Raw genomic sequence first — 25,039 nt, 5'->3', positions numbered from 1 at the left:
CTTCTTTTTAATTTCTTCTGTCTTTTATATTTAATATTTGTTGAAGTAGCACACGTTTCTCCTTTCCCTTTTAAGAACAAACTGGTTTTACAACTTTGCGACGTTTTTACAATGTTTTTTTTGTAATGTTTTTTTTATGCTTTTTTTATGCTTTTTTTATGTTTTTTTTATTTTTTTATTTTTACCTGAACCGTTCATACAAAATGTTCCCCCGTGAAACGATCATTATTAACCCGCAAACGTGACTCGAGCGGCGCTTTAAAATACGCATTTTTCTACTTTCGCTAATTTCTTTAAAAACAAAAAGGTTAATCAAATGGGTGCGTGGATGAAGCGACTGCCTCTATTGGAGAATAACCCGTGTATGGTAACAAAAAAAAAATAAAATAAAATAAAATGAGAAAAATAAATCATAGGAAAAATTCAAAATTAAAAATGTGATTTGTGTGCGCTCCCTTGCAACTCCACCACTGCTAGCGGTAGGTAGGAAAGAGGGGAGACTCATCTAGGGTGCCCTGAGAAAAAGTTCGCCCTCGATGTAAAAGTACGCACACCCGCGAAGCAATAGAATGAAAAGGTTCGCTTAGTATTTTACTGAACATCGATGCGCTGCATGTTTGTTCTCAACATTGCGACAAACGAGTCGTGTGCGCCCTGAACAAATATTAACCAAAATGAGAGGCGCTGGTCTGACTTGAGCAGTCGTGCCAGGTAAGTTCGCTCCACTACAATGTATAGTGCACTACACTGTACTGTGCGTTTCTCCCATGTTTAATTGTGCCCTGCCCGTATTCACAGCAGTCTGCATCGCCATACGGTCACCATGCCGCCTTCAAAAAAAGAAAGAAACCCTTTTTGCTGCTCACCGTGAACCATGTGCCGATCCACGCAGTGTCTGTTCCTTCCCCACTACGCGCAAACTTCTCACGACTTGTTGTAATTCAAATTATAGGTCGTTTTAAACCTGAGGTTTTCACTCATATAGAGGTCTGAATTTTCAACTGGTTGGACCAGGTTATTGGTATTTTTGTATTGCGTTAAGTGGAATCGAGTGGCATTGAGGTGCTTGCTTAAGAAGTCTTCCTTTTTAGGCATGAAGTTGTCCCGTATTCTCTCTCTTATAACATAGGAGGGGCAAAAGGGGTCCAGCTGTAAGTTATAATTGGCAATCACATCGTCGTGTTTTTTGGCAATATTGGCATTTCTGTTGTTTAGGACATGCTCACTGGAGGACCTCTCCCGAGCACCCTTACCAGAGTTATATCTCTCCCTCTGCAAATTTTTAACGAATTCGAAATATGGCTTGTTGGTATTTTTAATCCAAGTGAGCATGGACTTCTCCTCAAGTTGATAATTTGACAGAAAATCATTCACATTAATGAATCCCTTTTTTTCCGTATCGATATATTTTAGCAGTATGTTAACATCCGTATTTGAGATATCTTTAATTTTTAGCTTTTGGAAACTTTTATGTAAATCTTCCTTCGTTATGTAACTATCTTTGTCAACGTCTAGATGTTTAAAAATTTCGTAAATGGATAAATACGAAACTTGGGAATCCATTTTATTCTTCTCCTTTTTTGTGCCCAGATAATTTGACTTGAAATTATTCCTCACCGAGTAGTCTATTTCTTCGATTAAAAATTTTGCCCTTTTAATTTCTTCTTTGTTCAATTCTTCCGCGTATAGCTCCCCCACCACTTCTGAGGGGGGGATATTTCTGGAGTAAAAATCGTACGCGTCTTTTATGCTTTTGTTTTGGCTATTCAACATTTCGTAGTCGATGTTTAAATTTTGGATGAAGTGATCCACGGACACTTCGTGGTCTTTGTTAGTTAGCAGGGTGGATATGTAAGCCTTCATGTTAAAGTTTGTTAACCCCTCCTGTTTTTTTGTTCCTTTTGATTTGTTCTCCGATTCTTGAGAAGAATAATCACTGTTGGGTCCACTTTGTCCCCCTCTTGGGTGAGGAATATCCTTTCCCCGTTCTTCAATTATTTCCATGACGTACTTTTCCAGTTCGTCAATTTTTATTTTGTCTTTACCTTTGAACAAATCGGCTAGCTCCCTCTCCGATATGATTTCCTTAAACTGTTTGGAAAATTCGGAAGCCTTCAGCCTGACATTGTCGATGTAGTTAATTGTCTTTAACTTCACATCCTCTGGATTAAAATTGTACTTTAGCATTTTATTTTTTAACTTGCTGCACACAATTTTGTTCACATAGCTATTTTCGTCATTCCCTCCTTTGAGATTAATAAAACTGGAAAACTCTTTATAGTTTATTTCTTCCCCTTCGCAATTTAAATTGCTCTTCAAAACACACCAAGAGTATTTTATTTTGTTATCAGCCATGCTGGGAAGTATATATTTGACCATTTGTTTATATTCGTCATAGTTAAATTTGTCTTTTTCACCTCCCCTGGATTGTTCCCTGTCCCCGTGTGTGTGATTTTCCATTTCTGCCTGACATTTTGCACTGCGCGTGTCCATTATTTGGCCAATTTTGTACCTCAGCCTACTTCCCTCCGAGTTGTGCACGTGACTTAAATAGCTCCACAACTCCGTCACGTCAATTTCTTTTTCGACCTTGTCATTTGAGTTATCTTGTACATTCAAATTTGTGACATTTATTTTTTTTTTGCATTTATTTGGCTTAAATTTGCACGGGGTTCCTTTAACATAGCCATTTTCCACACCATCAGTAATTTTAACAAGTTGGACAAATTCTTCCTTCGTGCATTTTTTTTCACTTTTCCCAACTTGGAAAAAATTCCCTCGTTCTTTTTTATGTTTCTCCTCCAGTTGGTCTGAAAATATGGCATTATTCATCATTCGAGCATTGGCAGGGTTTCCTCTCCTGTCACCATCGTCCTTATGGTGCCTTTCCTGCACACCTTCGCAATCGCTGACATTGGAATAATCAGACACGAAGGAGTGGCAACTTGGTTTGTTCGATTTCCCCGTTTTATGACATCTTTCCTTTTTTCTTGTTGCCATTTAGGACACACGAACAGGTTGGGGAAAGCAGCAGGGAGTGTAATAATATTTTCATGCTCTGTTCTCACTACGGGTGGATGTATCTTGTGTGAGGGGGTCAGCATACTCGCACTGGAGCGGATAAGTGGGTGGATAAAAAGAAACACTTCATAGAAGAAAGAAGTGGAAGCATAAACCAATACGAACTCTTCAATTTTTAAATATCAAAATGGTTTATTTTTAAAAAAAGGCGATGCGTTGATATGTGACTGAAAAGTTACTCTCACCGCGGGGTCCCTAAATGGGTGTCTTTTTTTTTTTTCCTTATAATAAACGCACCCCTTTTTTGCCTAATTGCACATGCTTACGGTTCGGATAAATTCGTCTCATGGAAATGTTCCTAAAAAGGGAGGAACAAAAATGACACAATCGTTTTGCACATTCGGCATAAGAGCATTTTTGCAGGCTTCACAAAAGAGTATACTCACTTGGCGCACTACACATTGGGATCCCCTGCGGCCACTGTGCCCACGTTAACATATGCACACTAATATATGCACAAATGTAAGGGGAAAACTTCAGAGGATTTTTCTCCCTCCTCCTCTTTCCTTGGCTCATTCGCTAACCCGTTCAGTTACGTAAAATAGCACATCTTGATGAACCTGGAGCAGTTGGAGGTGCAAGGAGGGAAAAAAAAAAAAAAAAATTAACCATCCATAGAAGGAGCATCTGAAGCGAACGCAGAGAAGAGAAAACAAAATGAAGAAAAATGCAGAAGCCGCTGACAGACAAGGGAAAGTTGAAAAGAAATGCATCCTGGACATGCTAAAAGAAAACGACTGCGAAACTCTGGAGGAGCTTAAAAATTTAATAACCTTCCTGAACAGCGAAAATAAAAGGCTGCACTCAGTGAACATTGAATCGCTCAAAAAAATAAACATCCTTACCGTCAGGGTGAAGAATTTAGAAAGCTTAGCAAAAAATTATGACGAGTTTTATCAAAATGGAAGGAGCTACAAGGACAAGTTAGAGCAACTGAGCCGAAAAGTGAATGCGCTCATGGGCTACGCAGTAAGTGTGCAAGAAGGGTGGTCCCTGTGGAGTACCCCCCCCTGTTCCTTTTTGCGTGGAATCGACCAAATGTACCCTGTCTTGTGTTGCCCCAATGTACTCTGCCAACCCCCCCCCCTTAACCGCTCTTTCCTGCCTGTTTCCCCCGCAGAAGGACAAACAAAACGAGTGCTGCGAACTGATCGGAGAGCAAGACAAGTACTTCAGGAACTTCTTCGCAAATCTGAATAAAATTATCGAATCGATTGTTTCGTTCAACCCGGATGGAGGCCAAGGAGAAGGAAGTGCTTCTCCCCGTGTTAGCAGCCCCCTTGATGGGGAAAGCTACCGTCAAAGGGGGAAAACAAAAGGGTCCCCTTCGGCCTGCACATCCGACAATGACGAAGATGACAACAATCGAGGTTACGCCAATTCGGATGATGAAGACAAAGAGAATGCACAAAAAAACGAAAACGAAATACAGAAAGAACGGTCTAAATATTTAACCGTGACAAGGGAACGCATACATAACAGGACCAACACACACGGTGAAACATGCAGCCATCCCGATATGTCTCCATTTGATGAGTTACGAATGAAAGAAGAACAGGACAGATGCAACGAAAGAATCGAAAAAATAAAAAGCTTATGCGAGTCATTCAAAAATATAGACAATGAGTCTTCCAAATCTGGCAATTCCGATGGAAGTAGAAAACCAAATGGAAATCTTCCCATTTCGTCAAAGCAAAAAAAAAAAAAAGCATTAGATATTCAGCATGATGAGCCATTTCATTCAGAATTTGAAAATGAGAAAATGCAGGAGGAATACCAACTGGAGAATGATGAGGAAATCAAACTGGTCCATGCTGCAGATTTCGGGGATGGAAAAATACGTGAAAAAGTGACGTACAAAAAAAAAACTGGAACCAAAGTGGATGCACAAAAGAGGCCAGACAACGTTGCGGATTATGATAAGGACATAAAAAAAAGGTTAAACAATTTGGTACACGACATAAGTAGTAGTAGTAGGGGAAACAAAAAAAATCACGACGTCGCTGCAAAGAACCCCTCCAATAAAGTACCAAGTACTCAAAGCAACATTATGGATATCTTAAATAATCGAATGCAGAAGGCCTCCTTGGAGCACATCGAAAGTAGCAGTACTCCCAAGTACGTCAAATATAACACTATACATCGTGAAATTATGAATCCACGTCAACACTTCGTTAATCAGAACAAAAATTCTGTTGATCATATTATTTGCCTGTAACACCTATGCTGTGTGTGTGGAGCGTTCCACCATGGCCTATTCTCCCCCTTGGGCAAAACACACGGGGTGAGCAAAGTACAAAACCCTAATGAGTGCCTTCCTACGAGTGCCCCTGCGCCATTAAATACGAACCTCTCAGTGGAACGTGTCCATTATAAACGTTCGGCTACGTTAAACACGCTCATTATGAACCGTTTGTCTTGTCCTTTTTTTTTTTTTTAAATTAGTACATAGCGTATGTTTCCCCTCACTGTACGGTTACATTTTTTGGTCTTTTAAAAATTTCTGAATTTCATGTGCATATTTTTTTTTTAAAAAACTTCTTTTATTTTTAAAGCCACATTTTGGAAGTTATGCGAGGGGGAAGGGAAACCCAAAAAAGAAAAAAAAAAAAAAAAAAAAAAAAAAACATATTCTCCACATTGGGCCGCCTTAAAATGTCATACACTCCGAGAAAGGGGAAGAAACTCCAACCTGGCTACCCCCGACAACGCAGCGGTGCTCTTTTTTTCCTTTCCCTCGCTCCAAAATTGACCAATTTTTTTCTCCACTTCTGAACTGGCAAATAGCAGGGAGTTGTTCAAAATGATTTTTCAGGCATGTTAGTTTAGCACAATTTTCACTTTTTTTTTTTTTTTTTTTTTTTTTTTTTCTTTCATTTGGGAACATCTTAAAGGTGACCTCTGAAGAGATCGCAGAACCTTTGTATATATCCCCTGTTCGAACGAGTGAGCAAACGTTTTTTCCTCCGATGTGCCAAAAGAAGAAGCGCAAACATGAGGAATTCCTCTCTCCGAGTGATGAGGCCCATATATAAGGACACTCGCGAGGATGCGCATATGTACTTGCATACACATGTGCGCACTTGCTGAGCGATGCTAAAAGAGTGCTACACCAGTTGGCATGCCAGAGGAGGCTTCTCATTTCCATGCGCTTGACACACTCGGGAATTGGCCTCCCATTTTGGCCTCCCCTTTGGTCCCAACATCCCCCCTCACACAAATACACTCACGTAATCACCACACGGCACGTATTTCCCCAACGGATGAAGATGTGAAATGCTGAAGTTCATAAAATTTTTTTTTGTTTATCTGGTTTTAACGAACGCTAAGAAGACCCTGCGCACGAATGAGAGATTCCCCATCCAATTGTTTTTAAATGGCTCCACAACGTTTGGTATAAAAAGGAAGAGCCAAAGTTGTGTAGGAAAAACAACCCCCTTGCATTTGAAGAAAAGGCTGGACCCAAACGACAAATACACAGTAATCAAAAGACATGAAGCACGGGTGCAGAGAAATTTAAAGAGGAAGTACCTGATTGAAAGATACAAGGAAAAAAGAGAGCAATTAAAAAAATACATAGCAGAAGCATCGTCCCCTATTGAATATGTTTACTGGAAGTACAAGCTGTCCTCTCTTCCCAGGGACTCTTGCCCTGTCAGGTTCCGGAACAGGTGTGCGATCACAGGTTAGTGCGAACAAGGGGCGCCAGAAAAATGCACACAAGTACACACGAAAATGCGCAAAAAAAAAAAAAGAAGGTCCATATTTATATGCATGTACCTACCTCCTATACAACGGGAACACAATAAAATATGTGTTTCCTTCCTCCCGCAGGTAGGGCTCGCGGATATTACTCCTTCTTCGGCCTGTGTAGACACCAAGCTCGTGCACTCATACAGAAAATGTTCTTCCCCGGTTTTGTCAAGGCATGTTGGTAGCATTTGAAAGCTCTCCAGGGATGATGAATGATGAACGATGGATGATGAACGATGGATGATGAACGATGAACGATGGATGATGGATGATGAACGGTGAACGATGGATGATGAATGATGGATGAGGGGCATTTGTGACGCCGCGCGGGATGATTTGACGGATATGCCAAACACGGGCAAATTGCCAAATGGATATTTTCACGTTTTCCATGAGGTTCACTGTTGTTTCTTTTTCTTCACCTCTTTTTGGGGAAACACAACGAACTTCTGCAAACAGTTGTTTGTATTCCCCTGTTCGCAAAGTGCCAACTTGGGTACATCACAACGTTAATATAGGAGTGAAAAAAAAAAAAATAATAAATGGACATTTGATTAGCAAGTTTGACATTTTTTTTTTTTTTTTTTTTTTTCCCCTCCTGAGAAGGTTATCTTCGTATGCTTGTCAACTTCCCAATGTGTGAAAGCTTACTTCAACCATTTTTCCCAAAAGTGCTGGCGAGTATTTCGCCTAGTTCAGTGCCCTGCACACATATGGGAAAAGAACAGAGGTTTTTTTTTTTTAATCCCATTTTTGCGATCAGTCGAGAGTCGTTTGTTCTTCCCTTCCACATATGCTACGCGAAAGGTTGACGACACCGTTACAAAAGAAGAAATTCCCCCGTATGTGATCTTTCGCGTCCGCGAGGTGATCGCGCTTGTGTGCTAGTTGTGTGCCTACATGTACGTTCGTGTTCTACGCTTAACTTTTTTCTTTTTTTTTTTTCTCAAGTGCTCCCTCTCATTCCGTGCCAAGGGTGTGACATATATGCGGAAAAATTTGTTCAGTCCATTTTTTATGTTTCCCTGAGTTGTAAGCTGCGTCTCATTTGTGTGTCATCTGTGTCGGTGGGGGTCATGAGTATGTGTGTATATATACTTAGCACCACTGCAGTAAACTACAATGGGGTTAATTAAAAGGGGAAAAAAAAAAAAAGCAACACAGTGATAACTTATTGCCTTCTCTTTTTTTTTGCGCAACATTCTTTGTAGAGTGTTTTTTTTTTTTATTCGTATAAAATTATGGTGCGTTTTTTTTTTTTTTCGCTTATTTGCAACATAATTTGTAGATTTTTATTTTTTTTTATTTTCTCCTTATTCCCCCGTGTATTGTATTTTTAAGTAAAAAGCTCTCAACAGGTGAAAAGCTGCTCTCTATTTTTTGTGGCGGTACGTGCTTACCTCGCCTTAGTACAGGTTTACAATTCCCCCAAGGGGTCAAGTCAACGTTGACAAAAAAAAAAAAAAAAAAGTACCTAGTTAGCTTAGCTCCTGCGAGGAAAATCCCCATTTGAACTTTTTAAATCGAGAAAGGGTGCAACCGTTTGTTGGCAAATGGAAAGATACAATTTTTTTCTGCGTAAGTTGGGTTATCTGTAGAGGCAAAACCCACACAGCGGCATCACACGTGGTAGTAAACCAAATCAGAACGAACGGACCTCGCGGCAGCCGAACGTTTTCCCGCACAGAACTCACATAAGGAATGTATATGCAGACGTAACACAACTCGTGCGCCCCGAAAAGTGCCTACGCAAGCGAAAGATTTGTTTGCCATTGTCTCTCTGCTCCTTAGTGTCCCACCGCCCCATTTACCGCTTCGCTTCCGCCCGCGGAGTCTCACTCCCAAAACATACACACTGCGTAAGATGCGAAAATGCAAAAAATTCAAAACGCGGTGAGGCGAAGAAGTCGCTTCTTCAAATGGGACGTGAAGTTGTACAGCACCAAGTCAGAGGTGGAGAAAAAGGCAGAGAACAGGAACAACGAAAGGCAGAACGGCAGGCAGAACGGCAGGCAGAACGGCAGGCACACTGGCAGCCACACTGACAGCCGCAACGACAGCCGCCACGAGGGGAAGGAAAAGAGATACAACCTGTGGAGGTGGGGGTGCTCAAGCGAAAGCATTTTTTCCTCCGTGAAGGTTGGAGAGAAAAACAAAATGCCGGAAAAAGTCCCAAATTTCGAAAATGCAAAAATTGAAAAGCTGTCAGCTGGCTGTAACCACGCAGCTTTCATAGTCGACGGGAAAATATTCACCTACGGTTTGAACGACAAAGGCCAGCTAGGAAGATCGATAGAAGAAGAAAATGACCAAAATAAAAATTATACGTTAACACCAAAGGAAGTAATAACGGAGGGAAATGTAAAATTCAAAGACGTATGTTGTGGTTTTAAACACACAGTGGCAGTGGATGTGAATAATAACTTATATAGTTGGGGATGGGGAGGGAATTTTTTTAAAGGAGCAAACGGACTAGGGCATGGAAACAAGCAAAATTTAAGTACCCCAAAAAAAGTGGAATCTTTCAAAAGTGATGATTCTGAGTTTGTAAATATCTGTTGTGGTGACCAACACAGTTTAGTGTTAACAAAAAATGGGAAGGTGTACGGATGTGGACGAGGTGAGTTTGGTAGATTAGGTAAAGGAAACCACGGAGATCAATTATTTTTTGAAGAAATCGATTTTTTTATTAGTAACAATATCACCGTTAAGGGAATTTCTTGTGGTCATAGTTTTTCTGCAGCATTGTCAACTGATGGGGAGGTCTACGTTTGGGGAAGGAATGACTATGGGCAATTGGGCATAGAAAATAGCATCGGAGATTTATACTCCCATGAGGTATATCCAAACAAGGTGAAATATTTCGACATGGAAAATATTAAGATCAAATTTATTGCTTGTGGTGACAACCATATGATTGCTTGCTCAGAAAATAATGTCATTTTTTTTTGGGGATCCAGGGCATGGCTGGAACCTAAAGCCATAACCCTAAGTCCCCTCTACCAAAATAGCATAATTAAAAAAAATATCGACAAAATACAGGCAGGTGGAAATACCTACTATTATTCTATGCTTATTTCTGACAATAAATTGTATTCTTGGGGAAAATATAACTCCTCTTGTTTGGCGCTAAGTGATAAAAAAAACCATAACGAACCTACGCTCGTTGACTCGAAATTGTTTAATGACGAAATCGTTTGTGACATTTCTTGTGGTCGGGGAAGGGTCCTCGCCAAGACGTTGGCCGTGGATTGACCTGGTTGCGGTGTGGAAGCGGCCGTGCGGTCCTATGTTATCCTGCGCGGTCCGATGTTATCCTGTGCGGTCCTATGTTACCCCATGCGGTCCTATGTTACCCCGTGCGGGCTTATGTTACCCCCTGTTAACCCATGATGTGCCCCTAATTTGCCCACCCAATTGGCTACCCCCCATGGTGCAGCTCATTTGTTGGCCAGCCGCTGGTCCGGTATGGGCACCGTCGCTCCGTTTTTCCCGCGTAGCGTTTTGCGCTGTACGTTTCACGCGTTACTTTTTACGATTTACGATTTATGTTCATTTTTTTTTTTTTTTTTGTCTTTCTTGAGCATCTTTGGACTTAAAAACAAAAAAGCACGTGTCCCCATTTGCCTTTCAATTCTCCCATTTTGAAAATCATACAATGTATGTACCATTCTGCTGCATGTTACCAACTCTGCTTAAAAAAAAGGGGGAGACAACGGGAGCGGCTGGCACGCCCCCCGTAGCCGTTTGCCACGTAGGCGTTTCTATCCCCGTATGTATTCCCCCGTTTGTTAGCTCATTTGGACAGCTTTAAACAAACCGCTCGACATGGCACTCATGCGGCATATTGATACAGCCATTTCGAAATGACACGTTAAAAGAAAGAATCACGTTTATTGACTAATTCAGAAATGGTTTTCAAAAAGTGCATCCAGGAAGGGCAGACACAAGTTGGGAGCCCAGATGGTGGAGAATAAACGGATCATATCTGTTAAAGTGCTAACAGGTTCCGTCCCACTCTCCCTTTTTTTCTTTGCTCCCTCCAAAGGAGCATTTTTTCCATCGTATCAAATAAATATAGACAACGTGCTGCACCTTTTAAGTTTTTTTTTTTTCCTTTTCAAAAGGCGGCAAGCAACTGTTCATGTGTATCGTGGTACTATCTTAATGGGGGGGAAAAAAACACCATGCTGTTTTCAGCTACAGTTGTAAGACATCCATATCATAGAGAAGGCAATTTGAGTGAGTTGCTTTTTACTCACAAAGTGCGAACATGGTGAGAGACACGTTTGAATAATTACCCTCCAATGCTTTGTGATTGTGGTAACAATTAGCGAGACGGAAGTTCATGTCAAATGGGGAGGAGGTAACACACGCAGTTGTTTACTTTCCTTTTGGTGTACAAACACGTTGTGCTTGGAAAACACGATTGGGCTTCTTCTCCCATTTGGTGCGAGTCTCCCTTAATTTATAAAAGAGCATACGGGTTCTGCACTTCTATCCCATAATATATCTACCCTCGTGCAGTAAAAGGTAAGAAAAATGGATCATCCTACCACTTCGCTCGCCTCGATATATATGCTTCTTTTATCCACCTTTACTCTTTTTACTCCCGTCCATATGCTCCACATAAGGTATCAAAATTTTGACCGCGGCAAATGTTACAGCTTTTTTTTTTTTTTTTTTTTTTTTTCATGGCAACTGTGCAAACTATATCGAAGCAGAGTTTGCATGTCGATGGCGTGTAAGAGCTACCACCTGTGAATGTATTCCTTCTAAACAGGAGAATTTGTTCAAAGACTGGTTAAACTTGTAGATGCATCCTAGCCATCTTGGGAGTTTTTTTTTTTTTTTTTTTTCTCATATGCAACATGGCGATTTGCACAAATGTGAAAAAGTAAGCACTATTTCATTTAAGGGGAAGATTAAAAAATATGCGCCTTTTGCCTCTTTTAACATATAGGAAAATAAAAAATAAATAAAGCAAAATAATAAATTCCTGCGCGTGAACGAAATAACGCATTTTATGGCACTGGATTTGGATTGGCTTCTAAACCTTTGCGCTACTGTTAAAGCGACTGGGTTAACTCCCCCATTTCAGCCGGTTTTTTTTTTTTTTTTAAATTTGCAAAGTAGAAAAACAAACGTAATCGCTTTTCACCAAAATATGACGAGAAAATTACCCTTGTTTGTACTAGATGGGCTCATATCTTTACAGGGATGTAACAAAGTCAAAAATAGGAAAGAAGAAAAAGCACTGTGTCAAGGTTGACCGTGTTGAATTTAACGCCCAGTAGTATACGCTCATTTTCGCGTGTTTGAATATGTCCTTGTAGATAGATCTCCCCCCATGGCTGTGTTTCTTGGATGCATTTATGCATATAATATTTTCTCGTAGGGTGCCCATATGTATATCCCCTCCCCCTTTCCTGTGCTATTGCATTTTCGCCTGCTCCCCCTCCGTAAGGGAACCGCAGCCAACCCTGTTCGCCGCCTGTAAACTGAACATCACTTAGCAGCAATGTAAATGCGCAAGCTGTTATCGCAAGGCGAGAACATAAGAGTACACGCGCGCGAGGGAAGAGTTACTACACTGCACGTTAGGGGAAATCGTATTGCTCTACAGAAGTAAGAGTTCGGTGAAGGGGTCCGCGGGTACGGGGATATTGAACCCCCTTGAGTGCGTCATACGTATGCATGTGTGTATAGCTGCCTGAGTAGCACCCCGCGCCTGTGTAGACTCGCCTGTGTAGACTCGCCTGTGTAGACTCGCCTGTGTAGAGCTTCCTTAGTAAGGCTGCCTGTGCAGACTCGCCTCTGTAGACTCGCCTCTGTAGACTCACCTGTACAGACTCGCCTGTGTAGACTCGCCTGTGTAGACTCACCTGTGCAGACTCGCCTGTGTAGAGCTGCCTGATTAGATCAACGTTCCGTCCCCCCCGCTGCGTCGACGAGCCGAAAAAGAATGGGATCCACGCTAAGTGCGCCAAGCGCCGCGGGCGGCGAGGCGAACGCCGCAAACGATAACGGGGCAGGAAACGAAAATGCGAGGACCCCATTTTTCCAGAAACTTATCTCCATCATTGTACAAATGCTAATCATGCACATGGTGATGTATTTCATATCTGGAGGGAAGAACAAAACGGGATCAAAAAATGGAACGAAAATAGAAGGCCACAATTTAATCCTAAGCAATAGTCTAGAACATGGAGATATATTTGACCTCTATCTATTTCTCAGTGACAACCATTCACTCGATTATGAATACATCAAAAAGAAAAGTAAAATTATACAAGTAAGGGAGAAGGAATTATATACATATAAAAAATTCAGTAACTATGACAAAAATAACTTTAGCTTTTATTTAAATGATTCATGGAAGGGAGAAAAATACCTTAGTGTCATTATGATCCCATTACATTTTTATAAAAATCGTAATGGGTTCGATCTACTAAGTAGCACAATAAAGGACGAATTCAAGAAACAACTTTTAATTGAGAATATCCCGCTGACGGTAAAAATGAAACCTTTCGAATCGGAGGAAGAGGAGAAATATAATTTGATGGATGAGAGTTATAAAAATAAAAAAAAAAGGATAAAAGAAAAAGAAGAGATGAATGGAGGAAAAACGGAAAAAGAAGAATTTTATCACATAAAAAAGAGAATAGATATTAACATTATTTATGATCAAGCAAAACATCGAATTAGCGAATTTAATATGCCTCATTTGAAGAGGTGGAAAATTAATGTACATAACAGTACGTACACTCCTCCCATATTTTTGTCCGATTTTTGGTTAATAGAAACTGATTACTACGTATTAGATAGAACCTTTTTAAAAGATAAAGACAAAAGGACGAGTTACATCTCAGTGTATGATCCGTATAGGATAAAAAAGAGTGAGAAAGATATTCATTCCCATGTGATTGAAAAAAATGCTGACGAAAATAAGTTAGTACAAATTGAAATAAATTACGGTACCTGCAGTTTTATGTATTATATGTTCATAAAACAGATGGATACATCAATACAGATGATGGACAAAAATAACCAAACCTTTTCTTTCCAAAATTTGACCAACGCAACAGCTACAAAAGAAATTAACATGATGAAAAAAATTATAATGACTACAAATATTTACATGCTCATTTTTTCTGCTCTCTTTATTTTACTCCATTCCATATTCTCTTTTTTCGCCTTCAAAAATGATATGCAATTTTGGTACCAAAATGAATCCATGGAGGGACTTTCAGCTCTTAGCGTTATAACGACCTTCGTATGTGACATAATATTAGCGTTGTATTTATATGACTCTGAGAGTACGTCCTGGTTACTTCTATTCGAGATGTTTGTTGGAGTGGCACTCTCTGCATGGAAAGTTACTAAAGCAGTGCATGTATCCTTTAGTAAATCCTATCCCTATATCATAATGAAAGACAAAAAAAACTACACAGAATCGATGACCAAGAAATATGACAAAGTTGCAGTTAAATACGTTGGTATTGTTCTCATCCCCTGCTTTATTGGCTATGCTATTTATTCTCTCTTCTACTATAAATACAAATCTTGGTACTCCTATATCATCTCCGTACTTGCTGGAACTGTTTATACCTTTGGGTTTATTATGATGACCCCACAACTGTACATAAATTACAAATTAAAATCTGTTGAGCATTTGCCATGGAAGGCTCTCATTTACAAGTCGCTAAACACCTTCATCGATGACATTGCATTTTTCCTAATTGACATGCCTTGGATGCACAAGCTTTCTTGCTTTCGAGACGACGTGATATTTTTGTGTTACATATATCAGAGATGCATCTATAAGGTGGACAAGAATCGGCACGAGCAGCTGGCCCAGGGGCAGCAACAGGTGGTGACTCAGTCCGCCCCGGGGGATAAGAAGAATGACTAGGCGTCGCTGCGCAACTGTATGACGCTGCTTGTGTGTCCACTTTGTTTCTACCTACCTACCTACCTACCTATTTCTTTTTTTTTTTCGATTCACCATCCTCTCCCCTCCATTTCACCGGTTAAAACCAGCGGGCATATGTGTGTATGCTTCCCATTTGCCTGAACATGTGTGTGTTCCCCTTCTCCCTTTTGCGTGGTTGGGTAGGGGTACCCAGAAATAGTCAATCTAATGTCCTCACTGTGCGTGTACTGGCACGTTTGCCCTTTTTTGGCGGCTGCGGCCGGATGAGGCGGATTTGCCAGCAGCAGCTAATAACACACGCGTGTCATTCGCCTGGGTAGTAGGTACCCCATACACACACCGCTGTGCATCCCCCAACGCTAAGCCTGTTTCTTGTGAGCTCTTAAAAATTGTTTTTAATGTTACCTAAAGTGTAAACCTCACCACCTCATCCTTTTTAATTTCACTTGTAGTAACAACTCACCACTCATGCATTCCCCACTTTTCCATGCCCTCCTTTTAGCCATATCCTTGTTTTTAATTTTACACACTTAGCCCAGTTTGCTTCCCCAAGTTTACAATTTCTTTCTTTTTTTTTTTTTTTGAATAACCCTAAACTTGAGAAAAAAAGAAGAAAAAAAAAAAAAAAAATAGTTCTTTTTTTCCAATTACGGACTGTTATAGGGGACGAACACCAAAGGGGTCGGTGGCCTCGTCTGCTTTTTGTCCCCATGGGGTGTGCCAAACGAGAGACTCTTCGCTATGCGTGTTCAGCCCGTTGGGAGTTTTCCCTTGGGAAAGCAGCACAAAGGGGCATTCACCTGAGATGCAAAGAAAACAGGAAATGTCACAAACATGGGAAAGTAGTTTTTCGGAGGTGATTTCTTTCCCTTCTGCTTAATCGTTACAGTCATTCCGTCGCTTATATTTGGTTCACCCCCTGATTGGTGAAGCGGTTAATCCATTCATTTTTCGTTTTTTTTATATATTTTTTTTTATTATTTTTGCAGTGCTGATTGGTAGAAATAGCGCGCAAAGAATTGCCCGATGGCAGCACAAAGGAGTGTGCGATTGAAAGACTGCCCCTTATCTACATGTACTCTTCCCCTTACATACCTATCTATCTTCACAAGCGCACATGTATAGGTGAAATTTCTCAAAGCAGAAATAGCAAAATAGGGAAAAAAAAAGGATCCACCAAGTGATAAGAGATTCCCCCAACCGAGGGCAGCTTACCTGGATATCCCGTTCTATTTTCTTTTTTTTTTGTTGATCCTTTGTACTTTTAGCTACTTTACTAAAAAAAAATGTGCAAAGTGAAATTAGGACATATACTGAAATTTCAAATGGACGAAGATGGAGGAAGACTGCACGAAGTTTTCGAGAAATCGAACAGAATCGCAACATAGTGAGAACGGAAATGAAGAATTTACCATTTATAAAATTAAAAATACGTTACGCACGTTAGACCAACCGATTGAGCAATATGGCGTCGGAAATTATTTCTTGAACTATTACAACTGGGGTGATGACAATGAGGAGTGCAAAAGTGAGGGGGAATTCAGATCTCCTTCAGAAGAGGTGCCGTCTCCTTGCTACAGTTTAGCAGACGGAGACGAGTTAAAAAATAGTGAGCATGGAAGCACCGATAAGGGGAGTTCTTCAACGATAAGCGGCGCGTCTATAGATGTGAAAGCGGAAGGGCAAAGCGGCTATGAAGGAGGAAGAAATGCCGACAATCGCTATAGTGTCGAATCTCTCACTGAGGAGCGCACCAGTTGTAGCAGAATGAACGGTGATTGGAGCACGCGGATGGGGAAGAACAAAACGGGGGAAGTACACAAAACGGGGGAAGTGCACAAAACGGGAGAAGTGCACAAAACGGGGAAGTGCAAAGAAACGGGGAAGCACACAAAGGGGGGGAAGTGCACAAAACGGGGGAAGCACACAAAACGGGGGAAGTGCACAAAACGGGGGAAGTGCACAAAACGGGGGAAGTGCACAAAACGGGGGAAGTACACAAAACGGGGGAAGTGCACAAAACGGGGGAAGTGCACAAAACGGGGGAAGTACACAAAACGGGGGAAGTACACAAAACGGGGGAAGCACACAAAACGGGGGAAGTGCACAAAACGGGGGAAGCACACAAAACGGGGGAAGTGCACAAAACGGGGGAAGTGCACAAAACGGGGGAAGTGCACAAAACGGGGGAAGTACACAAAACGGGGGAAGTACACAAAACGGGGGAAGTACACAAAACGGGGGAGGCACACAAAACGGGGGAAGCATACAAAACTTCGAAGGCCAAAAAAGAACCCAGAGATCGCCCCCTCGCAAGTGTGAACCCTAATGTGACGACTGTTCAACTTGTCCTAAAGGAAACGCTAACAGAAAATGGACAAGTAAAATACAAATTAAACCTCCAAGAATTTTATGATTTCTTTTCCAAAATTGAAGAGGCCACTGTTGTGGGAATAATTCCCATGACGAGTTCCAAAGAGGAAGAAAAGGATGCCGATCTGATCACCACCCATTTTGTTAATCTCGTTTGTCATGAGAACAATGAACAGATTGAGTTAAACGATTTCACCAAAAATTATTTAAAAAATAAAATGCTAATCAAGAAAGAAAAAAAACGAAAAATGAGAAAAAGACGCAAATACTATTATGGCATGTTAGCAATTGAGAAACTAAATTTTGTGATAAACAGGGACGGAAAAATATATGACGAAAATAATGACTTAGTAAATCTACACTCTTTAGAACACGTATTCCCATCGCATATCAAATGGGAACCCTCCAAGTTTATTTATGTTCATATGCTATTTGCGTACAATTTTATTTTTTTTAAAAATGAAAGAATTTTATTCCTAGCAGTCGATTCGTGCAATGTGTTCGGAAGGGAAAACTTAAACACGTCATCCCATTTCGGATTGGGGAAGTACAACTATGGGCCTTCTGCGAAGAAAGGGGAGACCCAAAGTTTGATAGATTATTTTCATCAATTTGTTTATGACTCCAATAGATTTTACGAGAGGACGATGGGGATGGAAGTGGCCTTAGACAGACAGAATAAAATCCGAGGGGAAGTTCGTACAAGGGGAACACCAGGGTGGGGTGAAAACAGAGAGGAGAAAGAAGAGAGCGAAGAATGTGGAGGGAAGTTTCAAACAGGGTGTCACTCCTTATGGACATTATATAACGAGTTGCACACATTGCGCGGTGGGAAGTGGGACAAGAATACACAGTGGATGGAGACGCGAATGGAAAAGGATTGCAAACCGGCCAATGATGACGACATCCATTTGGATATCCCCCCAGAAGAGGCACATAAACCGTACGGCCTTTTCCTGCACTACACGAAAGAAAGAAAGACAAACGAGAGAGGAAATTTCAACATGAGGGAAGTAAAAAACGAAAGGAACTACACAGTTTACAAAATATATACCTTTTTATTTCTCCTGTGTGATGTAATTTTCTACGTCCAGAAAACGGCGGTATCCTTTCATACTAGTGTGGACCCCTTTTTTGCCAAATTTTTCAGATTTATTCATCACTTCGGGAAGTGTTTCCGCCACGGGGGTAAGTAAAAGAGGGATGTTCCGCTAGCCATGCGTGTATTATGCGTTTACACCGTGCTGGTATTATTGGTGATCCGAAATTGTGTGCTCATAATTTGTGTGCTCATAATTTGTGTGCTCATAATTTGTGTGCTCATAATTTGTGTGCATAATTTGTGTGCATAATTTGTGCCCATAATTTGTGCCCATATTTTGTGCCCATAATTTGTGCTCACAATTTGTGTGCATTGGGGGGGCACATAAAATGCTGGCATTCCCCCCATTGCTAATCGCCCCTCCCCCCTTTTCAGAAACCATAGCACATATCCACTTCGTCTACGTGGACAACGACGTGCGGGATGTTATGCACAAATATAACCACTACACCTGTTTAGTAAAAGGAAATAAAAGTAGAGAGAAATGCAGGAACGGGCAAAAAGGTGATAACGGACGATTGGGCGATGAGGAGAACAATCAAAAGGAACAGAAAAACGAAGAGGGAAAAAGGAAGGGAAAAAGGAAAGGAAAAAGAAATGCCCCAGTGGAATACATCTATAGGGAGGGAGAGTCCGACGACTCGAACAGCTCGAACGGCTCGGACAGCTCGGACAAATTATGGACCTCCAGTGTGAAGGACTACTACGGTGAAGAGTGCAAAAGGAAGCTACTAAATTATGCATACAACAATTACGGCATGGTGGAAAAAATTGAATTACTAAAAATGGAAAAGGTGATACAAAAAAATATCACGAAGAGGCTTTATCCAAGTGGTGCAGGAGGGGTAGCAGTAGGGGGGGCAGCAGTAGCAGGAGTAGCAGTAGGAGGAGTAGCTGTAGGAGGAGTGGGGGGATGCCTCCCCAACTGTTCTGTCCTCATCGTCTTGAACACCCATTTTGAGAAAACGAATTGGAATGAATATCACGAGGAGGGAAATAATTCCAAGTTGGAATATTTCCCCTTTTTTAAATACAACATTTGTAAATATACAAAGAAAATGGAAAAGAAAAAGGAGCCCAAGTGGAAGCAACAGCTTTGTCGAAACAGCAACGTTACGTCTTCCCAGTTTGAGAAAAAAACACAATCAGCGTCTTTATATAATGATCTTTTTAGTAACATATGCAACGATGTGCACTTCGATGTGTCCAATTTTAATTATGCGCATCCATCGTTTTCTCTGGATTTGTTTCGACAAAGGGTTTTCCATTTAATATACAAGCAGGGGGTGTCTGGGCTGGGGGCGAGCGAGGGGACAGTGGGCGCAAAAATGGGCGCAGAAATGGGTACACAAATGGGTACACAAGTTGGCACACAAATGGGCACACAAATGGCGGAGCCCTCCCTGAGCAGTTCTGAGAGCATAAATTACGGCGAACCCCCCTGCAGGAATTTTCTCTCCAGGAGGGTTGTTCCACTGCTCAATGCCAACGGCGCAATAAACAATTTGGTGCAATATATATCCACATATGACATTTTCTACAAGTGTAAAAAGTGGAACAGCAGTAAGTTTGGTGTGGGCCCTGCTTCCATCAATAGGACCCTCTCCTCCGTCAACATCGAGCACCTGCTTAATCATGACGAAAGGGAATATGCACAAAATGGAGAAACATCGACAGTGAATGATAACACAAAGGGTAGCAGCAGAAGTGAAGGATCTTCCAGCGAGGAGAGTGCACACGGCGACAGGGAAAACGGAATAGACGCCCATGTGGAGGAAAGGAAAAAAGGAAACACAAACCAGTTGAAGGAGCCACATCTAATGGAAAAAAAAAAGGCACACCCGACTGAGAATAAACGAAGCGATCTATCAGGTGACCATTTTAGTCCAAGTCGAGACCATCATTTTGAGACAAACGAATCGAACATGATGTATACGCCACAGCGTGATGGAAAAAATACACAGGAAGAGAACGAAAAACGCTTCTCACCTCTGCATAAGGAGCACACCCGAACAAGCGATAAGATCAGCAGCTTACGTAATTATCTCCAAAATGGTGCGCAGGTAGGGGGAGGCCACGCTAAACAGGAAGGGGTAGAGCCAAACCTCAACCCTAGCAGCAATAGTAGCCATTTTATACTCCCATTGGATGTGGATTACTACTTAACGATCGAAAGCATCGATTACATCACGCGCGAAAGTCACAAGGCTCTCCCCAATTCGTTGCAAAAACATCACCTGGTAGAGAATCTACTTGATCTAATAGAGACATTTCTTTTGTTTCTCATGAATAAAGGGTTCTACATATTACAGGAACGTGAAGAGTTTCACAAAACGGTTAACTATTTGCACCCGTTTTTTGTCACCTCGTTATGTGAAGCGGAACAAATGGAGCAGGAGTCACATGTATGGATGGCAGAGCAGGAAGAAGGGGTGCGGAAAAATATGCTCATTTGTCTCTTCATGGAGCGCGCTCTGTTGAGGGAGAGACAGCAGGGTGATTACAAATTTAGGGAGTATTATCTATTCATGAAATGGGCACAGCGCAACGTGGGAAAGGAGGACGCATGGAGTGATGTCGCGGAGAGTGATTCCACGGAGAGTGATAACGTGGGGAATGATAACATGGGGAATGGTGCCGGGCATGGTGACGTCCGTAGTGGTCACAACATGAATCAGTTAGAAGGCGACAATAATGATGAGACGGAGGGGAAAAAAACAAAAAAAGAAAAAATATCTTCACCAAGGGAAAGAAGCCCTCTCCACACCTGCCTCCCCCACGTTGGAGAAAATTTCACCAACGTGTGTGAAAATATGCAAAGTGTAAATCTCCGAGAAGACCTCAAACTGTTGAAAAAAAAATCGGACAAATTTTTTGCACACGTGAAAACACTAAAATACAACTTCAGGAACGATCGCTTGTACAAAAATTTTGTAAATTACGAATTAAAAAGGAAATACAACAAAGAAGTTATCTTAAAATTGAGTGGCGATTTTTCTCTCTACTTGAGCAAGGAAAATTTGTGTAATGTACATCGCCAAAGACGGTTCCATTATTTGTTTAAAAATTTTGTTGCCACGTATGACGGCTTGTTCCTTTACCAAGTTAGGGACAACCCCCATTTGTTTCTCTTCCTTAACGTAGAATACGAATGTTTTTATGGCTGTCGCTTTTTCAAAAGTGGGGACTGCCAGACGGGTTATTCGCCGACGGTGGAAGAGGTCAATGCGGGGAGGAGCAGCACTAGTAGTAGAGGCAGCACTAGCAGTAGAGGCAGTGCTAACGGGAGTGGGAGTACTAACGGAAGTGGCAATGACAGCATCCGTAGCAGTGACCGCGTCCGTAGCAGCGGTGACGATTCCTCAGCGCGGTTCAAGAGGAACGGTGGCGAGAAACTCACGCATGCAAAAAAAGACGCACGCTTTAGGCCCAAAGTGCTGACCAAAGCGGAGGGCACAAATGGCAACAGGCACAACTCCCCGAAAAAGGACAGTGACAATGGAAGGAGGCAACAGAACGAGGGTGACGAAAGAAACGGGTCTGCAAATTTTTTCCCTGACTACGATGAAGATGATACGAATAGGGAAAGGTACAATGTCACCGAATTTATGGGTAACAAGGTGCTGATTAATTCCTTGCCCTTTTTTGACACATGTCCAATGCATTTAGCTAGCACAAATCCCCACGCGTACGAGGTTGAAAACTCGTTTGCACATACGAACGCGAGGGCTGCCCCGAATCGGTATGAAGACGCTTGCGCCTATGCTAACGCCAGGGCGCATGCAAATGAGACCCATTTTGCACAACGGATGGGTGCCAAATTGTCGCGAATTTGGGTGTACACCCCTACGATGAAAAGCGTCCGGTGGAGAGCCAAAATATGCATCCCTTTACCACTAACACAGCTTTACAAAATGAAGAAAAAACTTGAAAATGACGAATATTTTGAATTTAAAAAATTTGAGCAAGTGAAGGAAGACATTTTTGTCTACATGTATCTGACGCATAGTGAAATTTTAATTCCCCAACACACTTTGGCATTGTTGAATTATCCCCCCTTTTTTTTTATTTGTTCGGAAAAGCTACTGTACGAAATTAATAGTATATTAAGGCAGGACGAAAAAAGAAAGGCAGAATTTCTTCAGCTTAAGAAGCGGAACTTACTCCATTGCAATCCTTTGGAAAAAAAACCGTCCTACCATTTTTCCATTCATCTTGATATTTTGGGGACTTCAAATAGGTCCCCAGAAAATAAAAACGTCATAAGCGAGTGTGAGGATGATGATCCATTGTCAACAGAACAGGGACATAATGTAGCAGTGGACAAACGACTGGGGGGTGACGAAACGAACGCGAGAAAAAGGAGTGCCGAAAAGGTAACGCACGACTCCACCAACTGTAAAAATCACTCGAAGCAGAAGTATGTCATCCTGCCACTTGCGTATTTTTACACCTCCGCGGAGTTAAATAATTACAGAATTAGCATAGATTTTACGCACCTGGAGAATTGACGCCTGTCCGCTGCGAAGGGGGGATACTTCATGATGGCGGTCAAAAATGCATAGGGAATTGGAGAACGAAGCGGCAACACGAACAGGCAACGGGAACAGGCAACACGAGCAGGCAACACGGACAGGCAACACGAACAGGCAACGCGAACAGGCAACGGGAACACGTAGCGAATTGGAAACTACAAGGACACATTACGCAAAGGAAAGCTTTTCCCTCGTTTGGAGGTGATCCGCAGATGATGCACGAAATATGTGTGAACAAAGGTGGCGTTACATCGGTTGTGTCTAACTACCCTTTGAAGAAAAGACGCGTGTGCATACGTTTGGGCAACTAAATTCGCCGCACACATCATGCGACATGCATTTATAGAAGATATATTTTTTTTGTGTGCACATTTTAAAAAATATTCATGTGAGCAATTCACACATATGTGCCGCTGCGTTGTATTGCGTTGCATTGCATTGCATTGTGTTGGTTTTTTTTTTTTTTTTTTTTTTTCCCACGCTTCATCGTAAAATTGGCAGTTGTTTTTTGTGCGTCATACGTTTACAACATGCAGTGCGTGCATAATGTACGTATGCGTTTGAATGTTTTTTTTTTTTTTTTTTTTCTTTTTTTTGTTAGCATTTGTCCATTTGTACCAACGCAGTTATTCATAAAAAAATAAAATTTGCGTGCCAGTTGTGACGAACGAATGTGCAAAGCGCCCATTGTGCTTGCGGACATATTTGACCTCGCCGGCGTGTCAGTCGGGTTAGCAGCTGCCTTTGGCTGTTAGGAATTGCTGCAATTTTTGGCAAGTACACGACAGGGGAGGCACTGCATATCGACGCTCATTATACCGCTCACATCGCCGCTCGTTATACCACTCACATCGCCGCTCGTTATACCGCTCACATCGGCGCTCATTTTACCGCTCCCCCCCGGAGACATGGAAAAACTGTTCAACTGCGAGATTTTAGACCGACCCGCACGCTGCAAAGGGGTAAAGGAAGAAGACGGCTGGGACGCTCCGGGCGAGGGGGACGCAGCAGACGGACAAAGTCTGGCGCTCCACAACGTCCTAGACTACACCCAACTGTACAGAAAATACAAAGAAAAAAATGCAGCTAAGTGGGTTAACAAGCTGCCTGTGTCTCCATACAGATATCCCCCCAATTTAAAAAATGCCAATTTTGATGAAATAAAAACGGAGTACATATATGACGAAATAAATGCGCACTTTTCGAGGGGGGAACTTGACGAAACAGCGGCAGATGGAACGGAAAGTAACCAAAACTGGTACGAAGGAGATTTAAAAATTTGGATTCCTCCAAATGAACAAGAGCGACGAAAACACTTGAAGGAAAAAAAAAGTCTGCGAAAAAAAATATACGACGGAGAAGTCATCTTCTATGAAGATTACGTGGAACAACAAGCAGCGAAGGATTACGAGCGATTTTTTAAAAAACCGTATCAAGTGAAAAAAAAAGACGAAGGAGGTAAGTACTATTTTTACGGGAAAAAATTAGACATGAACGAGCATGAAGATATATACAGAAAGTACTACAACTTGGATGATGAATTTTTTATCAGACGGATGCAACTGAAAGAGGTGATAAATAAAAAGAAAGAAAAAAATGTGAAAGAAGAAGAAAAAAAAGAGGAAGAAGAAAAAAAAAAATTACAAAAGGAATATGCAAAATTAAGTTTTAAAGATCAAAATTTTATAGTAAAAATAAAAGAAGAAAATAATTTGGAAAGTTATCTAAGTACTTATAAATTTTACAAAAAAAATAAAAATATCTTTGAAAAAGATTTGCCTGAAATTAAAAAAAAAGAATTATTGTTTGGACTAATTCCTGATATCATTTTACCTGCCAACGTTCGGAAAACAAAACACCCAAAAAATTGTTTAGTCCCCCTCAGTAGCATACACACCTATGCAAATTTTATTGACGACCTTTTCAAGTGCCCATACATTTACACAGCCATCGATGCCGAACTGGGAAAGTACTGGAAAACGAATGAAAACGAAGTTATAAATAACATCAAATCGGAGAAAATAAAAAAGGGCTACAAGAAGGACATCTATTCAGTGACCAAAGAGCAGCTACAAAGTTCTAGTGAAAAATTAAAAAATTTACTCAACGGTGAGGAGAAGGAGGGAAAAAAAACGGTCAATGTTACTATAAACTTTAAGATACCAAAAAAGGAAAATAAAACGAAAACGGTGTGCAAGGGGAGGTACGTCGTGTAGCAAAGGAGGTACAGGGGAGGATACAGGAGTGGGGAATTATACA

At 41.3% G+C, this 25,039-nt stretch overlaps 7 protein-coding genes across 7 annotated transcripts; 6 read left to right on the top strand and 1 right to left on the bottom strand.

Annotated features, from left to right (window-relative positions):
• Positions 1-924: 924 nt before the first annotated feature.
• Positions 925-3,436, bottom strand: PCYB_094360 (hypothetical protein; the record flags this gene model as incomplete). The annotated part of the gene is made up of 3 exons (XM_004222551.1): positions 925-2,897; positions 3,348-3,379; positions 3,420-3,436. The coding sequence occupies 3 exons, from the start codon at positions 3,434-3,436 to the stop codon at positions 925-927; spliced, it is 2,022 nt and encodes a 673-aa protein (XP_004222599.1).
• A 765-nt stretch (positions 3,437-4,201) lies between these two features.
• On the top strand, positions 4,202-5,299 carry PCYB_094350 (hypothetical protein; the record flags this gene model as incomplete). The annotated part of the gene is made up of 1 exon (XM_004222550.1): positions 4,202-5,299. A coding segment is annotated over one exon (1,098 nt), but the record flags the coding sequence as incomplete, so codon positions are not given.
• Positions 5,300-6,357: 1,058 nt separating this feature from the next.
• On the top strand, positions 6,358-7,019 carry PCYB_094340 (30S ribosomal protein S14; the record flags this gene model as incomplete). Its single annotated transcript, XM_004222549.1, has 2 exons — positions 6,358-6,752; positions 6,920-7,019. 2 exons carry the CDS (start codon positions 6,358-6,360, stop codon positions 7,017-7,019), a joined length of 495 nt encoding a protein of 164 aa, XP_004222597.1.
• A 1,954-nt stretch (positions 7,020-8,973) lies between these two features.
• Positions 8,974-10,089, top strand: PCYB_094330 (hypothetical protein; the record flags this gene model as incomplete). Its single annotated transcript, XM_004222548.1, has 1 exon — positions 8,974-10,089. A coding segment is annotated over one exon (1,116 nt), but the record flags the coding sequence as incomplete, so codon positions are not given.
• A 2,666-nt stretch (positions 10,090-12,755) lies between these two features.
• PCYB_094320 (transmembrane protein) lies at positions 12,756-14,749 on the top strand (the record flags this gene model as incomplete). The annotated part of the gene is made up of 1 exon (XM_004222547.1): positions 12,756-14,749. A coding segment is annotated over one exon (1,992 nt), but the record flags the coding sequence as incomplete, so codon positions are not given.
• A 2,483-nt stretch (positions 14,750-17,232) lies between these two features.
• Positions 17,233-22,756, top strand: PCYB_094310 (hypothetical protein; the record flags this gene model as incomplete). Its single annotated transcript, XM_004222546.1, has 2 exons — positions 17,233-18,331; positions 18,621-22,756. 2 exons carry the CDS (start codon positions 17,233-17,235, stop codon positions 22,754-22,756), a joined length of 5,235 nt encoding a protein of 1,744 aa, XP_004222594.1.
• Positions 22,757-23,686: 930 nt separating this feature from the next.
• On the top strand, positions 23,687-24,996 carry PCYB_094300 (hypothetical protein; the record flags this gene model as incomplete). The annotated part of the gene is made up of 1 exon (XM_004222545.1): positions 23,687-24,996. The coding sequence occupies exon 1, from the start codon at positions 23,689-23,691 to the stop codon at positions 24,994-24,996; it is 1,308 nt and encodes a 435-aa protein (XP_004222593.1). The 5' UTR covers positions 23,687-23,688.
• Between the last annotated feature and the right edge of the window lie 43 nt (positions 24,997-25,039).

The sequence above is a fragment of the Plasmodium cynomolgi genome, chromosome 9 (assembly GCF_000321355.1).
Source record: "Plasmodium cynomolgi strain B DNA, chromosome 9, whole genome shotgun sequence".
Taxonomy (NCBI): domain Eukaryota; phylum Apicomplexa; class Aconoidasida; order Haemosporida; family Plasmodiidae; genus Plasmodium; species Plasmodium cynomolgi.
The sequence above is the reverse complement of the archived record's forward strand: the minus strand, read 5'-3'. Positions and strand labels throughout refer to the sequence as shown.